At 36.1% G+C, this 20462-nt stretch overlaps 1 protein-coding gene and 1 long non-coding RNA gene across 2 annotated transcripts; both read right to left on the bottom strand.

Moving 5' to 3' along the window:
* Window positions 1-507: 507 nt before the first annotated feature.
* LOC140816099 (uncharacterized) lies at window positions 508-5807 on the bottom strand. The gene is made up of 16 exons (XM_073175166.1): window positions 4825-5807; window positions 4640-4745; window positions 4237-4563; window positions 4142-4192; window positions 3923-4024; window positions 3736-3828; window positions 3526-3642; window positions 2968-3441; window positions 2643-2897; window positions 2315-2559; window positions 2023-2226; window positions 1829-1936; window positions 1677-1746; window positions 1490-1597; window positions 1297-1383; window positions 508-735 (listed from the first exon to the last, which is right to left on the bottom strand). Exons 1-15 carry the CDS (start codon window positions 5805-5807, stop codon window positions 1297-1299), a joined length of 3330 nt encoding a protein of 1109 aa, XP_073031267.1. The 3' UTR covers window positions 508-735.
* Window positions 5808-6214: 407 nt separating this feature from the next.
* Window positions 6215-8751, bottom strand: LOC140817023 (uncharacterized). The gene is made up of 3 exons (XR_012114709.1): window positions 8327-8751; window positions 7402-7487; window positions 6215-7322 (listed from the first exon to the last, which is right to left on the bottom strand). It is a non-coding gene; the product is annotated as an uncharacterized lncRNA (long non-coding RNA).
* Between the last annotated feature and the right edge of the window lie 11711 nt (window positions 8752-20462).

The raw sequence follows: 20462 nt of genomic DNA, 5'->3' as shown, positions 1-20462 counted from the left end.
TAAACCGTTGTCTTTTCTACCTTCGACAACGGTTTTGCAACGGTGTTAAACCGTTGTAATTTCTACCAACGACAACGGTTTTGCAAGGGTTTTAAACCGTTGTCTTTTATACCAACAACAAGGGTTTTGCAATGGGTTTAAACCGTTGTATTTCATACCAACGACAACAGTTTCGCAACAGTTTTAAACCTTTGTTATTTAACTCTATTGACAATAGTTTTGCAACAGTTTTAATCCGTTGTCATAATATATTCGAAACTTTTTAGACCTTTGTTTTTTATAACAACGACAACAGTTTTGCAACGCCTAAAAACCGTTGTCTTATCTATCAATGACAACGGTTTTGCATCTGTTGTCTTTAATAATTAATTTTATTAGGTAAAAATTTTGTATTTAATTTCTGTTAATTTACAATCTATATAATAATAATTAAACCAAAAATAACAACAGAAAACAAAATATTTACCAAGTTAAATCCATTACTATGTTATGTTCAAAATCCATCATCCAAAATATGCCAACGATAAACAAAAATTTTACAAATTTGAATTCAGTATTGCAATTGACCGTGATCCATGTTCGTCACCAACGTGGCAATGTGGTAGCTAGTAGAGTCCCACAATATAAAGTTTTTCCAAACAAAAAATACGGATATACTGCAATCTTTTGTCATCATCGGCCTCGATCTCCTCAAACCTCATCAACATTTATGCATCAAAACCTTCCATTTCATCCCTGGCATATAATCCACACATAGAAAGCCCATTAAAAACCCATGTAAGAGATGAGATTGCAAGCAAAACAGGCATTGGATACGCAGCTAACACAAATGGTGCATAGAGACGAAAATAAAGTCATAACTAATATATACTGAGGAAAATAGAAATTTCGGCATGATCTCCGCATAAATAGAACATCCCAAAAATTTCCATCCAACACAAACATTTATATACTCGAAAGTAAGTCATAACATCAATTCACAAACGAATAACATTTATATTCACGTGATAACAATACGAGAGATTTACAATATACACAAATTGCTAACAGCATGTAGCTGAACTTGATTCATTGAGAAAGGGCTAACAGCATGTAGTGATAACAATACTCCAAATGTTAATCTTTAATAAATCACATGACATTTCAAGCAACTGGCTTTGAATTATTGTGGGAAAGGGCTAACAGCATGTAGCTGAACTTGATTCATTGAGAAGTTAATTGCATTATTGAAGAAAATAGAAAAATGATTGATTTGGTTCATTGTAACACAAAGCACTTCATCAACACTTGGCATACCTATTCGTAAATATAGTCTTGTATGCATTCCGCCCACTCGGATCGCACTTCATCAATCTCTTCCTTGGAATACTCAGTGTTCATGAACTGTGAAAAAACACAATGTCAATATTAGTAAAAAAACAATCAATAGACATTGAAAAATGAGAAATACACAATTATTTGTGAATATTGAGAATATGTCGAATATTACAATTGAATATATCGAGTTCTTCTCACTGGTAGCATTTTTTTCAATCATTTCTCTCATAAATCTCATAACATAAAAACCACACTGTTTCGAATCTGGTTGTCGTGGACCCTAATTTAAAAAAAAAAATGTTAGTGATTGATACACAAATTGAAAAAAACGTTAATTAATGACAAGTACACATGCATACCTTTACTACTTCCCATATAGCTTGTTTTTTCCCTTTCCTTTCCTTATTAGAATTAAACAATCTTACACTCCTGCATACATCATTAACAGTCAACATATGAGTGTTTTATTCACTGAATTAAATTTGATATAAAAAACAAAATATTAACTTACATATCCACCACATATTTCCAGTCATCGTAACGGTTTCGATGACCAAGTGAATCCAGCAAATAAACCATCTCCTTGTAAGGATCGATGACGGTAAGAATCCAATGGTAACTATGCACAGAACACATAGTCAGTGCATACAATTCAATAAAATGTCAAGAAAACAAATTAAATTTGATATTGTAATTTTGACTCACCCAACATTATGCGGCACTAAAAATAGTTGATTTGTTGATGAAACACTTAGTCTTTCTGCCAAAACACTTGCTCTTTCGTTCAAGTGTTCGATTTTTGCGTTTTTTTCAAGTTTGGATACATATGGCATGTATGGGATCGTGTGTGGATTGACAAATCTGAACTTGTCAGTCTTGTTGTCTTCTTTCATCTTTTTATACAGATGCCTACAATTTCCAACAGAAAATGTGAATATGATAAATTAATTAAGTTTATACAGCTTAAGTGGTTAACAAACAAAAGAAGAAGACTTACCACATGTACACAACTATACAGTTGGCAGATATTGGATCCAAACTGTAGAAAGGAATGATGTCTTCAAGGTGCAGAAATAGTTCGTAACTCTCGTCAAACAAATCATGATCAACAGACAGTGATAAATTTTGTTCATCGGTTAGAGCACGTTTACAATAACAGTACAGAATATGCAAAGATCTTGGCACACTTGAAGACAAACCAATCTTATTTCTGTGGTCCACATTTTTCTTCTTTTGAGGCTTCTAAACATTGTAAATGTACACATGTTAGATGCAATATTGAATTTTTTAGGATACTTTAAATTTAAATATAAATTGACATTTACCTCATCTTGAATTACTACGAATTGTGCTGGCCAAGCTACATGGGCTCCAACAGCATCACCAACAGTAGCACATTCGTGAGGAATCGGAAATGGCAAATGTGCTAATTCGTCCACAGCACTATCAATGGCAACGTGCATGCAAGGAATGGGTGATGGAACACCATGAAATAATTTCTCATCCGCATTGACATGGATAATTGTGCCGTAGGCAACTGTATTTGTCCTACAGTCCACTGTCAATGCAACCGCCTTCCCCTAGAAGACAAATAATCATGTTATAAATTGATACAAATCATAGTCATGGACAATTGCAATAATCAGATACCTGCAAAAACTCAACAATGCTCAAAGTTTTGATGTCATCATCATGCGAATTTGCATAGTTTGAAACACTCTTCTTGTTTTTATCGTGACTCATGGGATTCAACTTTACTGAGCAACTACCTTTTTCTTCAATGTCAAAGTTGCTTGCAGCCTTTTTGAACATTTCTTCAAGGCGCTGTATGCGTGCATCTTGATCTGATATGCGTGCATTTTGTTCTGCGATGCGTGCATCTTGTTCTGACATTAATATCTTCGCCTCCATCAACTCCTTTGTCTGATTAAGAAGTATATGTCCATCACCAAAAGGACTCTTCCATACTCTACCAATACTAAAGTAGATGCTTGGAGTGATATGACCTCCAACACCTCTCACACGACCAGAATGTTCATATGAATCCAGTGCTTTCGTAAGTATATCATTTTTTCCCTCTTCATATTGCAACGTACCCTCGATTTTTTGTTGCACATAACCATCCTGTCATGCACAAAAGAACAAGATAATTACTAAAAACAGTTGTAATGAATAAAAATTATTCATTTTCATGTATTGTTTGCTTACAATCTTTTCTATTGCCGATTTCAACTCATCGCCTTCATATTCACCCTTCCTATTGACCCGTCCTTTCTTCCACATAATTGCTCGATTTATATCATCATCGTCACATAACTCAGCTGCCTACAAACAATATGCACGGTATCAACAAATTTAAAAATCACATAGCATGGACTTAGTAAAATTTCCGAGATTAACTCAGTTTCTCAAACTTACTATTTCGTCGGCGAAACGTGCATATCCTTTGCGAGACATACGATGGGGGTATATGTTTTGCTTTCTTCTATTCTTTTGTTCATCACGCAATTTCTAGTTAATTGAAAATTGCCCACATATATCATATGTCAATAGAAATAATTTGTTGTGGTCTACTAATTTGAAAATCTCAAATTTAGAATCTTACCATGAAGTCATCAGACAAGCGACTGATTACAAATGAACTCCAATCATCTCTTGCAATACCAAACCCAGTAGGTGGTTCTTTCAAATCCTCAGTGTTATCCCGCTAGTGGGATACATCATTCTCCAATTCATCACCATTCATGTAGTGAATATACTCTCTTGTGGGACTTGCAAGTACAACATGCCATGCAGGATCTTAAGGATCTTCAATGTAAAACACCTGCTTTGCTTGACTGCCCAAGATAAAAGAGTCGGACTTGAATCCAATTCTCTGCAGGTTTACCAACGTGAAACCAAGATCATCAACTTTAATACCGTTAATATTCTCAACCCAATTACATTTAAACATTGGAATTTGAAACATTTGGTAATCAAGTTCCCATATTTCTTGAAGAACTCCATTAAAATCATGTCTGACACAACTGGATTTTTATCCTTTGCACTAGCGACTTGCATTGTTGTTGCCACTAAGCTTACTCCGGAATTTTGCACAACTCGTACATCATCTCGCTCTTTTGTATGATAAGTGACCCCATCAATCAAATAATTAGAGTACTTTAACACTTGTTTGCTAGGTCCGCGCGCTACCCACTTCAATCTTTCTGAAATTTCACGAGTGGAATTGCCAACTGCACTTGCAACCTATATTTCACAAAGTGCTAAAATTTAACCCTAAGTTTTAAAAAAACTCCATGATACCGATATTTAGACAACTTACAGTATCACGTAACCAGTTAATAAAGGTTCGGTTATGCTCATCTTGTAACCACCTTTTGGACTTTGCTTTATGGGAAAATTTTGCATCCAAAAATGTCATGTGTTCCCTGATGAAATGTTTAAGGATAAGTTAACCAATTGAATGTAAAAGAATAGCAAAAAATTATTACTAAGTCAAGAAATTACTCGATATAAGGCTCAACGTCAACATCATTTTCCAGTAGATAACGATGTGCTTGATTCAACTCATCGTCACTAGTGTAGTGCATTACTGAACCAGACAGAGGCTTAGTGAGTTGTACTCTCCGATGCATTGATGGGATACCAATTGTATCTACACTAGACATGTAGTCCGAGCAAAATTCCACAGCCTCTTCAGCAATATAACGTTCGGCTATACACCCTTCAGGCCGATTGTGATTTTTCACATAGCCTTTCAATATCTTCATGAATCTTTCAAATGGATACATATGCCTAAACCAAACCGGTCCACACAATTTTATCTCGCGTACAAGATGAACGGTCAAATGAATCATTATATCAAAAAAAGATGGGGGAAAGTATTTCTCCAGTAAACACAATATCATCACAATCTCTCTTTGTATCTCATCCAACTTTGAGACATCTATCACTTTATTGTATAACACATTGAAGAACCCACACAACCGAGTGATAGTATCTCTAACATGTTTAGGTAGGACACCACGTATGGCCACTGGAAGCAATTGTTGCATCAAAGTGTGATAGTCATGTGACTTAAGGCCAACAAGTTTCAAGTCCTTCATCGACACGAGATTTTTAATATTAGATGAGTAACCCGTAGGGACCTTTATTCCAAATAGAGAATTGCAAAATTTTCTTTTCTCAGACTTGCTTAGTGTATAACAAGCTGCTGGCAAATACGTTCTTTTCTCCCCCATCTTTGGTATCAAATCATGCCTCAAATTCATCTCCATGAGATCTAGTCTTGCTGCAACTCCATCCTTCGTTTTTCCTGGAATGTCAAGTAACGTACCGATGAGACTTTCACAAACATTTTTTTCAATATGCATCACATCTAGAACATGTCGAACATGTAGATGTTTCCAATACTCAAGTTCGAAGAATATAGATTTCTTTTTCCAACATGATTTCTCATCACCTACCTTCAACTGAATCTTCCCACTCATTTTTCCCAGACGATAATTAATTCTTTCAACTCTTTCTAAAACTTCATGCCCATTTAATGGTTTTGGTGCGAGGTTAAACTCTTGGTTCCCATTAAATGCTTTCTTTTGCCTTCGATATGGATGACTTGTAGGAAGAAACCTTCTATGGCTGTATACACAATTTTTATACTATGCTTCAACCTCGTCGAATATGTTTCTTCACCACATATTGGACATGCATGATATCCTTTAACAATACAACCTGACATGTTCCCATATGCAGGAAAATCATTGATCGTCCATAATAACACAGCTCTAAGCGCGAACATTTCTTTTCGATATGCATCATATGTATCAACACCATTATCCCATAAAAATTTTAAGTCGTCAATTAGAGGTGCCAAGTAGACATCAATATCATTTCCCGGTTGTTTGGGACCAGAAATCAACAAAGTGAGCATCATAAATTTTCTCGTCATACACAAAGTTGGAGGAAGGTTGTAAGTGATCATCACAATTGGCCAACAACTATATGCAGAACTCATCGAACTATGTGGATTCATGCCGTCTGCTGATATGGCCAATCTTAGATTTCTTGGCTCGGAAGCAAAATTTGGCCAGTTGTGATCCACTACTTTCCAAGAGGGTGCATCAGCCGGATGACGCAAGTATCCATCACGAATTCTTTTATCAGCATGCCAAGTTAACTCCTTAGATATCACCTTCTTCTGAAACCATCTTTGAAATCTGGGAATAGGTGGGAAGTACCAAAGGACCTTTGCAGGAACTCCTCCATTTATCGTAGATTTTTGACCCAACTTCCACCTTGATATCCCGCAAATAGGGCAACTGGTAAAATCCTCATACTCCTTCCGGTATAAGATACAATCATTAGGACAAGCATGAATTTTCACATAATCCATCCCTAAAGCACATAAGCTTTTCTTTGCATCATACAAAGATAAAGGTAATTCATTGTCATCTGGAAGCATTTGCCCAAACAAACCAAGTAAATCAGTGAAACTTTTATCACTCCAACTATATTTTGCCTTCAAGTTGTATAATTTCACAAGTGCAGATAACTTTGTAAATTTAACACATCCAGGATATAAAGGTTTCTCGGCATCTTCAAGTAGCTTATGGAATTGGTTTGGATTCTTAGCATAACTATCATATGCACCATGTACCATACTTATAGGTTCCTCGGTAAAATATTTGCGTTCATCTTGCCCTACTCGATCACTATCATTCATTTAGTTCCCGAACTTATATCTTTCGCCATGCCAAATCCATGTATGATATGTTAAATCTATACCATTACAACACAAATGAGCCCTTATAGTGTCAATATCTTTCGTCTTTAGATTACCACATTTTGCACATGGGCAAGGCATTGCATTCGGATTGTTAGCGTTTCGCGATGCAAACTGCAAGAAATACTCCACCCCAACCTCATATTCATGTGACAACCTGTTCTTTGACATCCAATCTTTGTCCATTATACGTACAACTAAGCAACCAACAATGAGTCAAATCCTTCAAAACAGTTGTAAAAATACTATTAAGTTGGTGTTCAAAAGAGTTGTAATTATTTCGTAAATATGCAGAAACATACCGCTCAAATCCGCATCAAAGAAGCTTGCTCGTGATAGCTTGACATCTTTGAAATTGTTCTATCGCGGAAAATACTAGTCAAAATACCTGCAATCAAACATTAAAATTCACGTTATTTTATGACATTATTTCAAATTCAAGAATATATATTTCTTTATCAAATTCACGTTATATCACATGCATCTCAAATAAAATCCTCAAGATTTCTTTATCAAGAAACTCAACACATCCTCGAGATGGAGTTTGAGATCTGTTCAAATTTTGGTACAACATGCATCACAAAATTTATTAACATATACAGAAATCCCATATAAAAATCAATATTATACAACATGTCAGTAGCTGGTGTATGTTATATCTCTGAATAGTTATCATGATTTACCCTCAGATTGACCAAATAATATAAGTAACTGTAGCTAGAAGAATTAGAGCCTGATTAAGTAAGTAAATGTTCTCCAATATTCGAAATTCCAAACCCTGTTTGATTAACTTGAACACATCTTGTTCAATGTTAAAGGAAAAATATATATCTGTGGCCATTAAGAGCATCAAAACGAGCTAGGAATGTTTGATATATCTGTGGCCATTAAGAGCATCAAAATATATATCTGTGGCCATTAGGACAACATACATCTGCAGCAGCAGTGGTACAATTTTAGTAAATGATCACAGCTTCTGTCTTATTTTTTTATAAAAAAAACCTAATATGATCAGCTCAACAGACATAATTCACACCCTCTACTATCTCCACACCCAATAAAATCATACATAGTTATTTACCATTTGAGTTGCTTTTTTCCCTGGATCGGTGTAGTTAATAACCTAAGAATAAGATTATAGCCTAAAAAATATATTCATTTACCCATGTTTTCCTCACTCAAGTCAGCTGCAAACTTCTAATATGAAAATGAAAAATGACTACCTACCTTAGACGTTAGTCACCAAACGTCTGCTCTATGTCATGGTAGAGATATTTTTGTCTGCTGTAACATTCCGCATTGATCTTCACCATTGAAACCCCCACGAGAAATGAAAATGAAGCATGCTCACCATTACAGTAAACCCGCAAGAATGGAAACAAAATCAATCAAAAAATAATAAAGGAAAACGAAAAAAAAACACTAATTACACAGGAAAATGCATACCTGTACAAATAAGCATCAGAAGCCGAAAAGCATAACGACGTACCTTGTTGGAGATGTGGAGGGATTGGAGATAGATTAAAGAGAAGAAGATTTGAGTGTGAGTTTTGATTTACTTGTGTATTTGTGAAATCACTTGTTCCTCGTCGGCTAGGGATTTTGGAAGGGGGAAGAGAGAGACGTAGCGCGGGTATATACTCCTCTTTTTATCTCCCTTTTATTGCAAGTGCGAATTATAACATTACAGGTACCGACGGTTTATGATGCAAATCGGCGACGGTTTCAACACCGGCGCTAGTTTTGAATCGGCGACAGGATTTTCTAAAACCGTCGCCGATTTAAAATTAGCGACGGTTTGTAATTCGTCGCTATATTAAACTTTGTGACGGTTTTACTAAACCCGTCGCTAATAGCGACGGTTTTCTGTTAAAACCGTCGCAATTTTTAACAACGGCTCTCTAACACCGTTGTAATTTCTCCGAAAAAAAACGCTAATCCACAACAGTTCACGAAAACCGTTGTCTTTTCGCCAAAAAAAAACGCTAATCCACAACGGTTCAAAAAAACCGTTGTCGTTTCTCCAAAGAAACACGCTAAAAGACAACGGTTTTTTAGCGTGTTTTTGAGGATCAACGACAACGGATTTACAAAACCTTTGTCGTTTGCTGCTTTTTAACAACGGTTTTCTAAAACCGTTGTTAAAAAGGAAAAGACAACGGTTTTTTTAAAAAAACCGTTGTCTTTTGTGTGTGGTTGAATGTCAAATTTGTTGTAGTGATTATTTATTCGTTATTTACGATATATGCATGCTGAGTCTTTAGGCTCACTAGACTTGATTGTTCCGAAAGCACATCACACTTTCTAGGAGTGGAGGAGACCAGTGAGCTGGCTTGGGTCGGCAGTATTTGAACCCGAGGACCTCATTTCAGCATTTATTATTTTTAATTCAAATCAAGTTTTTATGTTGCTGAATTATTTTTAAGTCATTATTTCGCAAACATTAGATTTCTTCCTCTGCTATTTTGAATATCAAACATTTTTTCAGTTTAACTTATGATTGAGACATTTTAATTATTTAAAAAGAAATTTTTTTAATTTTCCGCAAATTTTCAAGTACATATTTTCGGGCTTTTACAAATACGCTGCATGCTTGATTTTAAGAAAATTTACGTATATGCATGATTTTTATAAGTGATGAATATGATAACATGTTTTCAAAGGAAATGAGTTGGTTGTGACTAATAAGATGATACGATAATACGATGACATGTAAGGCCAAGACTCAGTGGATGGGTAATACTGTCGCTGATGTCCCCGCCGTCGGGTACCGTGATTATATGTAGACGGATCCATTGACTAATACGATGATACGAAAGTAACAACTAATGAACGGAATTCAAATAAAGAAAATGAATATGTATATGCTCATATGTTGAGACATGTTTTGGACACGTTATGCTTTGCACGATATGTTTAAGTTCATGCTTTTAAGATCATGAAATGTATGTTGATTACAACACTTTTCACTGTTGAATGTTATGTATATGAACTTGTTATAACGATTAAGGTGTGCTGAATCTTTAGACTCATTAGGTGTGAATGATGCAGGTGAGTATATTGATGAGGAGACTGGAGGCACCGAAGACTGAGTAGGCGGAGTTGGGTGTGCGCACGCTAACCCGGGGACCTTATTTTTTCTGCACATTACGTTTATGAATTAGGAAGAACTACGTATATTTTTATATACTTTCGTTTTTATAAGTTGATGGTTGTCTGGACTTTGCATGTTGTTTGTGTGAACTATTTTAAACAGTAGTTTCGGAATTTCTCATGGTTAAATATATTTAAATTCAATATTTTTTATTCAATAGTGCATGATTATTTTTAAATGCATGCATTGAGTTATTTTCGAAAATTATTTTACAAAAATAAAATAAAATAAAATTTCTAGCAATATTTTAAATAGTAGACATTTCATAATATTTTCCTTAATTGAATTCATATCATTAGTTGTGACTTTCGTATCAACTCTAATTCAATGGATCCATCTACGTATAACCGTGATACCTGACGGCAGGGACATCAGCGACAATATTACCAATCCACTGAGCCTTGGCCTTACATGTTCATGTTCATGTACGTATTAGTCACAACCAACTCACACCCTTCAAAACATATCATCATATTCATCACTTATAAAAATAATGCACATGCGTAAATTTCCTTAAAATCAAGCATGCAATGTATTTTCGTTATTCCATAAAAATTCATGTTCGCGATTACATGTACATTTAAAACATGTCAATTTGTGATCAGGGTGCTGCCAGGACTGCTAACTCAACCGGGTGAAAAATGACCATTTTGCCCCTGGAAACCCTAATTGACCATTTGACCCCTGGACCTCAAAATTTCGACCTGAAGCCAACCAAAATCCCAAAACACCTCAAAAAATATTTATATTCGTTTCCTAGACGTAAACTCGAGCCCATGTAAAATCTTCTATAATTCGTTTTAAACTTGGATCGAGATCTCGGTTTTAATCCGAATTAAACTGAAACTCAACCAAATCTTTCAAAACTTAAACCAAGCCTTAACCATTCCCTACCAGCCCTTAAACCACCTAGAACAGACCACTTAAGACTCTCGAACATCACCTGAAAGTTGTTGGATTTTTCTGCACAAACGCGAGCCGAACCCTAGTGCACCTATTGAAACGTCTACCGTTTTGAAAGGGCGGAAATATTTTTTTTAAAAGCTCACGATTACAAAATTACATTTAACATTCGTATTTATTTGCCAATAAAAGTAGCGCAGTTAAAAATAATCAACTTCATCCAAAATCAACATAAACGTAAACGTGTAAAAATTGAAATATCCTCAATGTATAAAAACTGTTTAACTCCTCTCAAAACTCATAACTCAATATGCGGAAAAACGTGCGGTCCTCGGGTTATGTCACCGCACCAGGGCTGCCTACTCAAAGTTCAGCATCTCCTGTCTCCTGCTCAAAATGCTCACCTGCATCACACAATCTTAATGAGTCTAAAGACTCAACACACCTGTACCAGAGATAACGAGTACATATACGTAGAACAAAACAGTGAAAAATAGCATAATGAACATACATATCATGAGCTTAAAAACGTGAACATAAGCGTGTCGTGTAAAATCGTAACGTGTCAAAGCATGTCTCATCATGTCATCATATCGTACATGTAACCGTAACCTGTCAAAACATGGTAATAGCATGTATCATCATATCAGCATATACATGTTAAAATCTTAATTTGAATTCCGTTCATTAGCTGTGACTTTCGTAGCATCATGTCATAATGTTAGTCGATAGATCCATCTACATGTAACCGCGATTCCCGGCGGTGAGGATCATCAGCGACGACATTACCCGCCCACTGAGTCCTAGCCTTACATGTTATCGTGTTAGTCACAACTAAATCACTTCTTTCAAAACATGTCATCATATTCATCACTTAATCAAAAGCATGCATATACGTAATTTTTCCTTTAAACCAAGCATGCACCGTAATTATCACAATTTCATTAAAATCATAAACATGATGCATAAACATTTAAAATATCATAAATTTGTGCTCAGGGCACTGTCTTGACCAAAATCTCACCCAGGGTCTCACCCATTTTGCCCTTGGGAACCCGAAAATTATCGTTCCACCCATGGACCTCTAGAATTTACCTGAAAATTACCAAAATCCTTAAAATGTTCCATGAAAGGATCGGTGAATCGGGTGAAGATTGTTTGGAAGGGGGGTTGAATAAAAACTGCTCAATTAAAATTATTCTTCGACAAACTGATTTCAGTTGTATTACAAACTTAATCTAAATATCCCTTCGGTCAATAACAATCAGTTAAACTTAATAAATAGTTGTGAAAAACTAACTGTCTGAAAGATAGAGTATCTAACTGAAAATGATAACTGAAAGTAATAACACCACAATTTGTTTCTGGATGTTCGGAGACTTGAATAACTCCTACGTCACCCCTTCTATCACGAAGATAGGATATTCACTAAAAGAATTTGATCAAATACAAAAAGGTGTACTGACCCACTTCAGTTTGGACTTATCACTTTGCCAATACTGAAACTCTGAGTATACAACACTTTTACAGATCGTAACTGATCTTAGCACAACTTAAAAAATTTATCAATCGATTACAAAGTGCTATATAAGCTCAAGAGCGTAGTCTAGAATACTACTGATATAACTGATAAGCCTGAGCCTGATTTCTGAATGTAAGTGGATATTTTTGCAGCGTAACAGCAAGTAAGATAAGATAACTGAGAGTCGGGTGTTCTTCAGCTGCTGTCTTCGACTATTTATAGACTTCCCTCTCAACGGTCACATTAAAGATATTTGAATATTCTAACCGTTGATTGCCACGTCGATATATTCTGACAATCGTACATTGTTCATTCTGAAATGCGGCGAGCCACTATCAGTTGTAGATAGATGTACTATTTGTCGGTTGTCGCTTTCAACTGATGATGTGTACCGCTGAGAGATCAGCTGGTAAAGATCAGTTGACGATGGAATAGACTTCAGTTGTAGCGATCAGTTTACTGATGACGTGTTCAGTTACGTCGACCAGTTAGTCAAATGCAGTTGCTGGATTCAGTTGGTAAATATTTTGTCAAACGCCGGAATTTCGTTTCCAACAATTTCCCCCTTTATGGTGTTTGACAAATCTATAGTGAAAGATACTTGATTGAATTCAAAGTAGATAAAATAAGATGTCGGTTAACTGAATCAACTGAATTCACATTTCTTCAAATAAATAAATTCAGTTGCTGGATTCAGTTGGTAAATCTTTTGTCAAACGCAGGAATTTCGTTTCCAACAATTTCCCCCTTTATAGGTGTTTGACAAAACTATAGTGAAAGATACTTGATTGAATTCAAAGTAGATAAAATAAGATGTCGGTTAACTGAATCAACTGAATTCACATTTCTTCAAATAAATACAATAGATATTGCTCTTATTGTTTCTTCTGCTGTTCTAAGATCTCCTTGATCTTTTCCCCTTTTTTGTCAAACAGCTCCATCTTGAGAGATAGCTTCCGAACATCAGTAGAAAGGAGCTTGACAGAGGATGAAATGTTATCGATAGCAGTAGACATAGTGACTTGTAGCAATTCGATTTTTCTTGATACAAGTGACTCCGCACTGTCGACTCGTTGGTTAATAGAGTCTTGAGTGGCAGTCAGACTTGAAAAAATTCCTCTATTTTTCTGAATATCTTTAACTGCAAATGAAAGAGCGGTAACAGCAGATTTTATATCCTTCTGATTTTGTAAAGACTGCTGATTATCGTCCAACTTCAGAGTATGCGATAATTGCGTGTTTTGAATCTTGGAGATGGCAGTAATCATTTGACTCATACTGTCCTGCATATGCTGAACTTCTTCAAAAATAATATCAAAATCTGATGAAGATGCAGGATGAGACTGTCGAGAAGTGCTTGGTTCACTTGTAGTAAGTTCAGAAATTATCAAGGCTTGATCATTTGAGATTGTTTCAGCAGCATCTCGAACTGAAGTATCAGCAGCAGTGATTTCTCCTTGATCCCGAGGTGGTGAAGGAGGATTTGGTTCAGCAGATGGTGACAAAACTGAAACTGGTGCCTCTAAAGGGTGATCGATTGAATCAACTGGCACATCAGTTGGGATAACCTGATCAGTAGATGGATCTGGCTGAACAGGTTCTTCTGAAGGAAAAGTGACCTCTGGATTGATTTGATCAGCAGAGTGATCAACTTTGTCAGAAACGGGTGCACTAATCTGGGATTCTTCCACAACGGCCTGAATAACTTCATCAATGTGTGCGAAAGAGAGCTCAGCTTCAGTATACAGTTGTTGTTCACCAGGAGGTGAAAGAGGCTTATCATGAACTGGCACTTCAGTTGGAACAATGACTAAAGCTGATGATGGTTCTGTTTTGTCAGAGGATGCTTCTTCAAATATTTCCTCGTCGTCATCATCTGAATCTCCTTGATGGAGAACCAATTCTTGATTCAATTCCCAAAACTTGATTTGAGATAGTAGCCCTATAAGATCAGTGTCTAGCTGAGTAATTACAGCTTGATCAGCGTAGGCAGTAGGGCTTGTAGGTAAGTAGTTGGTCTTTAGCTTGGCAACAATTTGAGCCAACTTCTTCGCTCTCGTCTGATCAAATAGATAACTCTTCCTCTCCATAGCTTGAGCAATTGAGGCAGCTTTGACTGTCCTGAGGACAAAGGCCTCCAGTTTGATGAATTTGCTCAGCTCGGACTTCTTCTTCAATTGCTTGGCAAAAACTTCAGTGCGATAGGCTATCCAAGCATCATAGAACTTAATTTTTGAAGTAGCAAAACTGTTAACCTTTGCCCATACAAGGTCAATATGAGTCTGAATTGGGTTAGAGGATCTGGGCTCTTCAATCAACTTCCATTTCCCTTTATCAGTACTCATGATGTGAGGAATTTTCAATCCAGTTCGAGTAGATTCCACCTGCTCTACAAATTTTATGCCTTTAGGTCTAGCAGGTGCCATACCAGTAGGACGAGAGATCTGAATCAGAGGAGCTTTGATTCTAACTGATTCCTTTTTGGTACCAATTGAAGCTTCTTGTGGAATGATCTGCAGAGGAACTGCTTCTATAGGCTGCTAATCAGTTGTAGAAATCATTGCATCAGTAGGAATGGATACCTCCGAAGTTGTTTTAACCCTTTGGGTTTTTGGTTTCTTCGCAATCTGAGGGGATGGAGTCTTCTCTGACTCAGATGCACTCAACACTAATTTTCTTTTGGCGACCTTCAGTTGAGCCAACGTTTTGTCCTTCTTAACTGATTTAGGAGCTGCTAACTGAGTCCCAATCTCCTGTTTGATTTGCACTAACTGAGCAGGAGTTATGTCCATTTTGGTTTTGAGTGGCATCGTGTTCTTTGCATTAAACACCTTAAATTTCGATGACCTTTCAGAATCATCAGCCACTAATCCTTTCACTTTCAACAGATAACTGATTTATACAGCAAAACCCTTGGATTGTTTTGAAGACAGAAACATATTCTTCAGAGTGTTAAAGATAAGGTGCTTCCAGTTGAGTTTGCGATCAGCCATAATAACAGAAATGGCTTGAAAATTCTCCAAGGTGAGGGCAGCAAATGATCCAGCTTTTGCCAAAAGCCCTTTAGCAACTACATGAGCAAGCAACTGAACTTCATGCTTCAGTTCCTTCTTAGGATCGGAAACCTTAATCTTCCGTCCATCAGCAGAGAGAAGGGTTTGCATCTCTTCAATATCAGATGCTTTAACATTTGAAAGTTGTGCCAAACCATCATATGGTAAAGAAAATAATTCCCCCAGAGAGTCTTCAGAGATGGCCAGCAACTGACCATTGACAGTAGAATTAATGTTACCCTCAGAATCAACCATGTCGGTGGAGTAGAAATCCTGAAGTTCTTTGGGATAGATGTCCTGTGAGGATTGTCCCAAAATTGTTCTGAGTCCAGCAGTTTCAAGTTTCTGAAATACCTTCATGACTTCAGCATCGCCGAAGGATAAGATGGATCCAAAGTTGATAGCCATAGCGTTCAGCATAAAAGCGGGAATTTTGGTTGCCATTGATAAGTGAGTGAGTTCCTGAAACGAAATTGAAGAATAGAATAGTTCTTGCTCTCAAAAATTTGTGGATAATTGTAAGGTGAAATTGAAATGAAGCGGGTAATGGTACATATGTACGTGACTATTCAAATTCTGGACACGTGTCAGTCCGTAGAAATTTTGAAAAAGCAAAGTGTGTACGTGTGCTATAAGCGTGTGTACAATTTTGAGCGGTTAAAAATGTGTCCACGTTATAAACTGAAATTCACCATGAGTTAGCAGACAGTCACGTCATTTGATTTGGAATATAATAGGTTTAATTAGTTAACTTATATGAGAAGTGTTGCGTGTTTTCTTGATTGCTCGCAAGCGCACGACGTCAAGTTATAGTAAAATGTAATTTTGAGTACAAGTGTCGATCCCATGAGGAATGTCTTTCTAAATTTATATTAATGCTTGTAATTAAAATAGTTTCGATTTTATTTAGAATAATCAATTGATAGATTTGTTTATACCAATAACTAGATTGAAAATAAATTTAATTGTAATACCAAACAAAGTTGAACAATGGAATAAAAGATCTAGAGGTCTGACTTCACGCAACTATCCACCATGTGCTATTTTGTGTAGCTATATTATAATTGTCCTTCTTATTCATTAACCAAAAATTCTATAATTATCTACTCCCTCTCCCGAGTGCTAAGTAGATACTAATTATCTAACAAAAGATTGTAACATCCCTGTCAACAATCTATAATTAAATAACACAATAAGCACTAAATTCTTTTAATGGCTTCAATAGCAAGATATGTCCTCCCGAACTATATAAATACCATCGATGTATTTTTTCCTTTCTTGTTTATAAATTCCCTTTTCCAAGTGATAATTTATAAACATACAAATCATTCAAGATATGGCCAATAAAATGAAAGCATTAAGATTGGAAAAATACAAATGAACAAGAAAGGAAACTTATATAGCATAAATTATAAATTTCAACACATGGTTTCTAGTTTTGTTCCATCATTCCTCTAGAATTAATATTTAGTTCATAATAATACAAATAACACAACAACACATAAATCTTAAACAAGACATATCAAATAAAAGTAAAAATAAAGAAAGAAGAACTTAGAACAAGAGTTTTGGAGTGTATGAAGTTTTTTGTCCAAAAGTGTGCAAGAACTTTGTTGAAGAAGATGAGCTTGATCTTCAATCCTTTCCTTGTAGCCTCCACCCTTTTTCTTGCTCCTCAATATGACCTAGATGATGAATAAGAGCATCCTTTTATAGTCCAGACCAGATTCCCCACGTAGCACACCATTTTCCTTTACTTTTATTCAAAGTCCACAAAGTTTCAGAATTTCCGGAATGCTGTTGGTGCACGACCGCGGGTGCGATAAGAGTAGGACCGCGGGTTCGGTGTACGTTCGGCAAAATTCCTCCTTTCCAGCGTGTGAGACCGCGGGTGCGGTCATGCTTCGGCTTTGCATCGCAGGTGCGGTGTGCTAGGGGCTGCGGGTGCGGTCCTGCTTCGTCAAATGTTGTTCTTTGCACCTTCTAATTCATCACTATACTACTCCAAACTCTCATGTCTAAGCTTCCAAACTACAATAACAAAAACAACAACAAATCAAATAAAACCTGCTCAAGAATCACAAAATTCCAAGTTAAAAACAAGTAATAAAAGTACAATAAATTGCACTTATCAAACTCCCCCAAACTTAAGATTTTTCTAGTCCCGAGCAAAACAAAATAACAAAAACACCCAAACAAATCATGAAATATTTTATAGAACTTGGCCTCAAGATAAATTTAAAACTTTTCATGCATTCACAATTCACATCAATTCAACCACTTGTTCATCCGGATAAAATCATGTGATCGGTTAATTCTCTTAACTTCTAATCTCTTCAACCATGTTTCAAATCATTTTCAATTGATTTCAAATTTTTACAAACACACATCACAAGGTCTTTTTCGGTAAAGATTGGGTTCAAAGCAATATTCATTCAAGAAATGGATACCCAATAAATATTTGATGCAATGAGGTGTGTGTAAAATTGATCAAGATTCTTACTCAATGAAAGTGTTTATCGATTGTTCATAGGCTAGATCCTCCCACTCACTCTCCACTAATATATTGGACAACTATGACTAGGTTAATAGGATTTTAAATGGTTGTAATGTTAGGCCTTGGTTCATGGCTACAAATAAAGATTAGGAGTTCAAATAAGGGAGTAAATTGAATTTCATTTCTTTTTGCAAACTCCACTATTTCTTTTATCTCCATTTTTTTTCTTTATTCATTTCATCTCTTTTTCTCCCCTTTTTCTCCAACTTCATCAATGTATAATCATTCATTTTTTTCTTTTGTTTTATTTTGTAGGAGAATATTACTTTCTTTAATCTTTTGAATTCTTACTCCCTTGAGAAGGTAGGAAATAATTGTATAAGATATTCAAAAGGTTGGTAATTGTGGGATACTTGAAAAAATATTCGAATGGGGGTCTTTTACACATATTTACGTGTGCCATTCAAATTCATATAAGCTCAAAGAGGTGACAAATGATAAATTAATTTTATTTGGTAGCTTGAAAGGCTCAATCGATCCAAAAATCACCTAAATCATTCCTAAATCATAAGTTGTCCGTATTTCGCCTCGAATGTTGTTTGGATAGTTCTAGACAAAATCTCAATTCACCAACGCAGAGTAGAATCTAATCATCGTGAAAATGGTGTCTCAATGCATCAACCAAATACATATATATTCAAAAAGAAAAGTGCTTGTCTTCCAAGGAATTTCAAAAACACAATTCTTTGTTCATATAGGCTCAAAAGGGCTTCAAATGAATGTTTATGAACAATATAAATGGCCCAAATAAAATCAAAGATTGCCTCAATCATTTATGTGTTTGCAAAAAATTTATTTTAATATCCAATGAAAATCACAAAGTTTTATAGAAATTATAAGTCTCAAACTTACCAATTCTCATTATTATTCTCTAAATTTTTCAAATTGATCGATTAACATGAATATAATGCATGACCTTTCTTTTCAATTCAAAAAAATATTTTCATCATTGGCCAATTCGAAATAAAAAAATTTCATGACTAAAAACACACAAAATAACCTAAATAAATAAACACACCAAATAAAATAAAATAAAACACAAAAAATTTAAACACACCAAATAAACTAAATCTCCCCCAAACTTAAACATGTGCATCGTCCTCGATGTAAATAAGCATGAAAATTAGGAGAATACACATACACTGGGCAACGACCGTCAGTGGTCATTGCCATCATCCTCATCTTCGTCGTCGTGGGGAGGTTAGAACTCCGGCGGGTGGTAAACGGGTGGCCACTGTGGAGGAGGTGGAAATGGATGACCAGAAGTGGAAGCAGATGGAAATTGCTGAGCCAAGACCGATGTGAAATCCATCATATACCCCATGAATGTATCGGTCCTATACCGAAAAGCATCCATCTCTTGGCGTTGAACTCGCATATCCTCTTCCAACTGAGTCAATCTATCTCTCCTCTGCCTGTGTTGCGGTGGTGGTTCTTGATCCTGGGCTTGGGCACGTCTCTCTGCAGCTCTCCTATTGAATTCCCTTTCAGCTCTACGTGGTGCAGCTTGATCACCTCCGACTCCCACAAATGGTTGAATAACCAAAATTTCATTCTTTGGCTTCAACAATTCTTTGTTCGCTGCCCAAGTCACTCCCGCATGTTGGCATAAAATAGTGATGAGAGAGGGGTGGAGAAGTCCACTCGGAGAGTTACCTCTTGCATAATCAAGTATCGCATGCTGAAGCAATTGACCTAAATCAATTGCCTTCCCTGTCATAATGCAAAATGTGAGGATAGCCCTCTCCTTGATGACGGTAGTGGTGTGTTCGGCAGGCTTGATCCTAGCAGAAATGAATGAATACCAATGTTTCGCAACAGTCTTCAGATCAGACTTCGCTAGGCTGATGTGCACATCGTCCCTCATTCTCCACTCAGCTCCCTGTATACAAATTGTTTGAAGAATACTATTATAATCAACATGCTCGTTCTTGTATTCTTCATATTCGTCGTGCATGATTCCAGGGATACCATATAACGTGTTAATTGTATGTGCATCAAAGGATACCCATTTTCCTCGCACAAACACTGTCAACCGATCATACCTAACCTTGAGGTTAGCATAGAACTCTCTCACCAATGAAATGACAGCATCTTGTGGCTGCCTGCCAAATTCTTCCCAATGTCGAGATGTAAGCATTATCCCAATTTCGGATCGAGGATACTCATATCAA

This window comes from Primulina eburnea, chromosome 16, assembly GCF_022965805.1.
Source record: "Primulina eburnea isolate SZY01 chromosome 16, ASM2296580v1, whole genome shotgun sequence".
NCBI lineage: Eukaryota > Viridiplantae > Streptophyta > Magnoliopsida > Lamiales > Gesneriaceae > Primulina > Primulina eburnea.
Note: the sequence above shows the minus strand (reverse complement) of the source record. Positions and strands in the feature narration are given on the sequence as shown.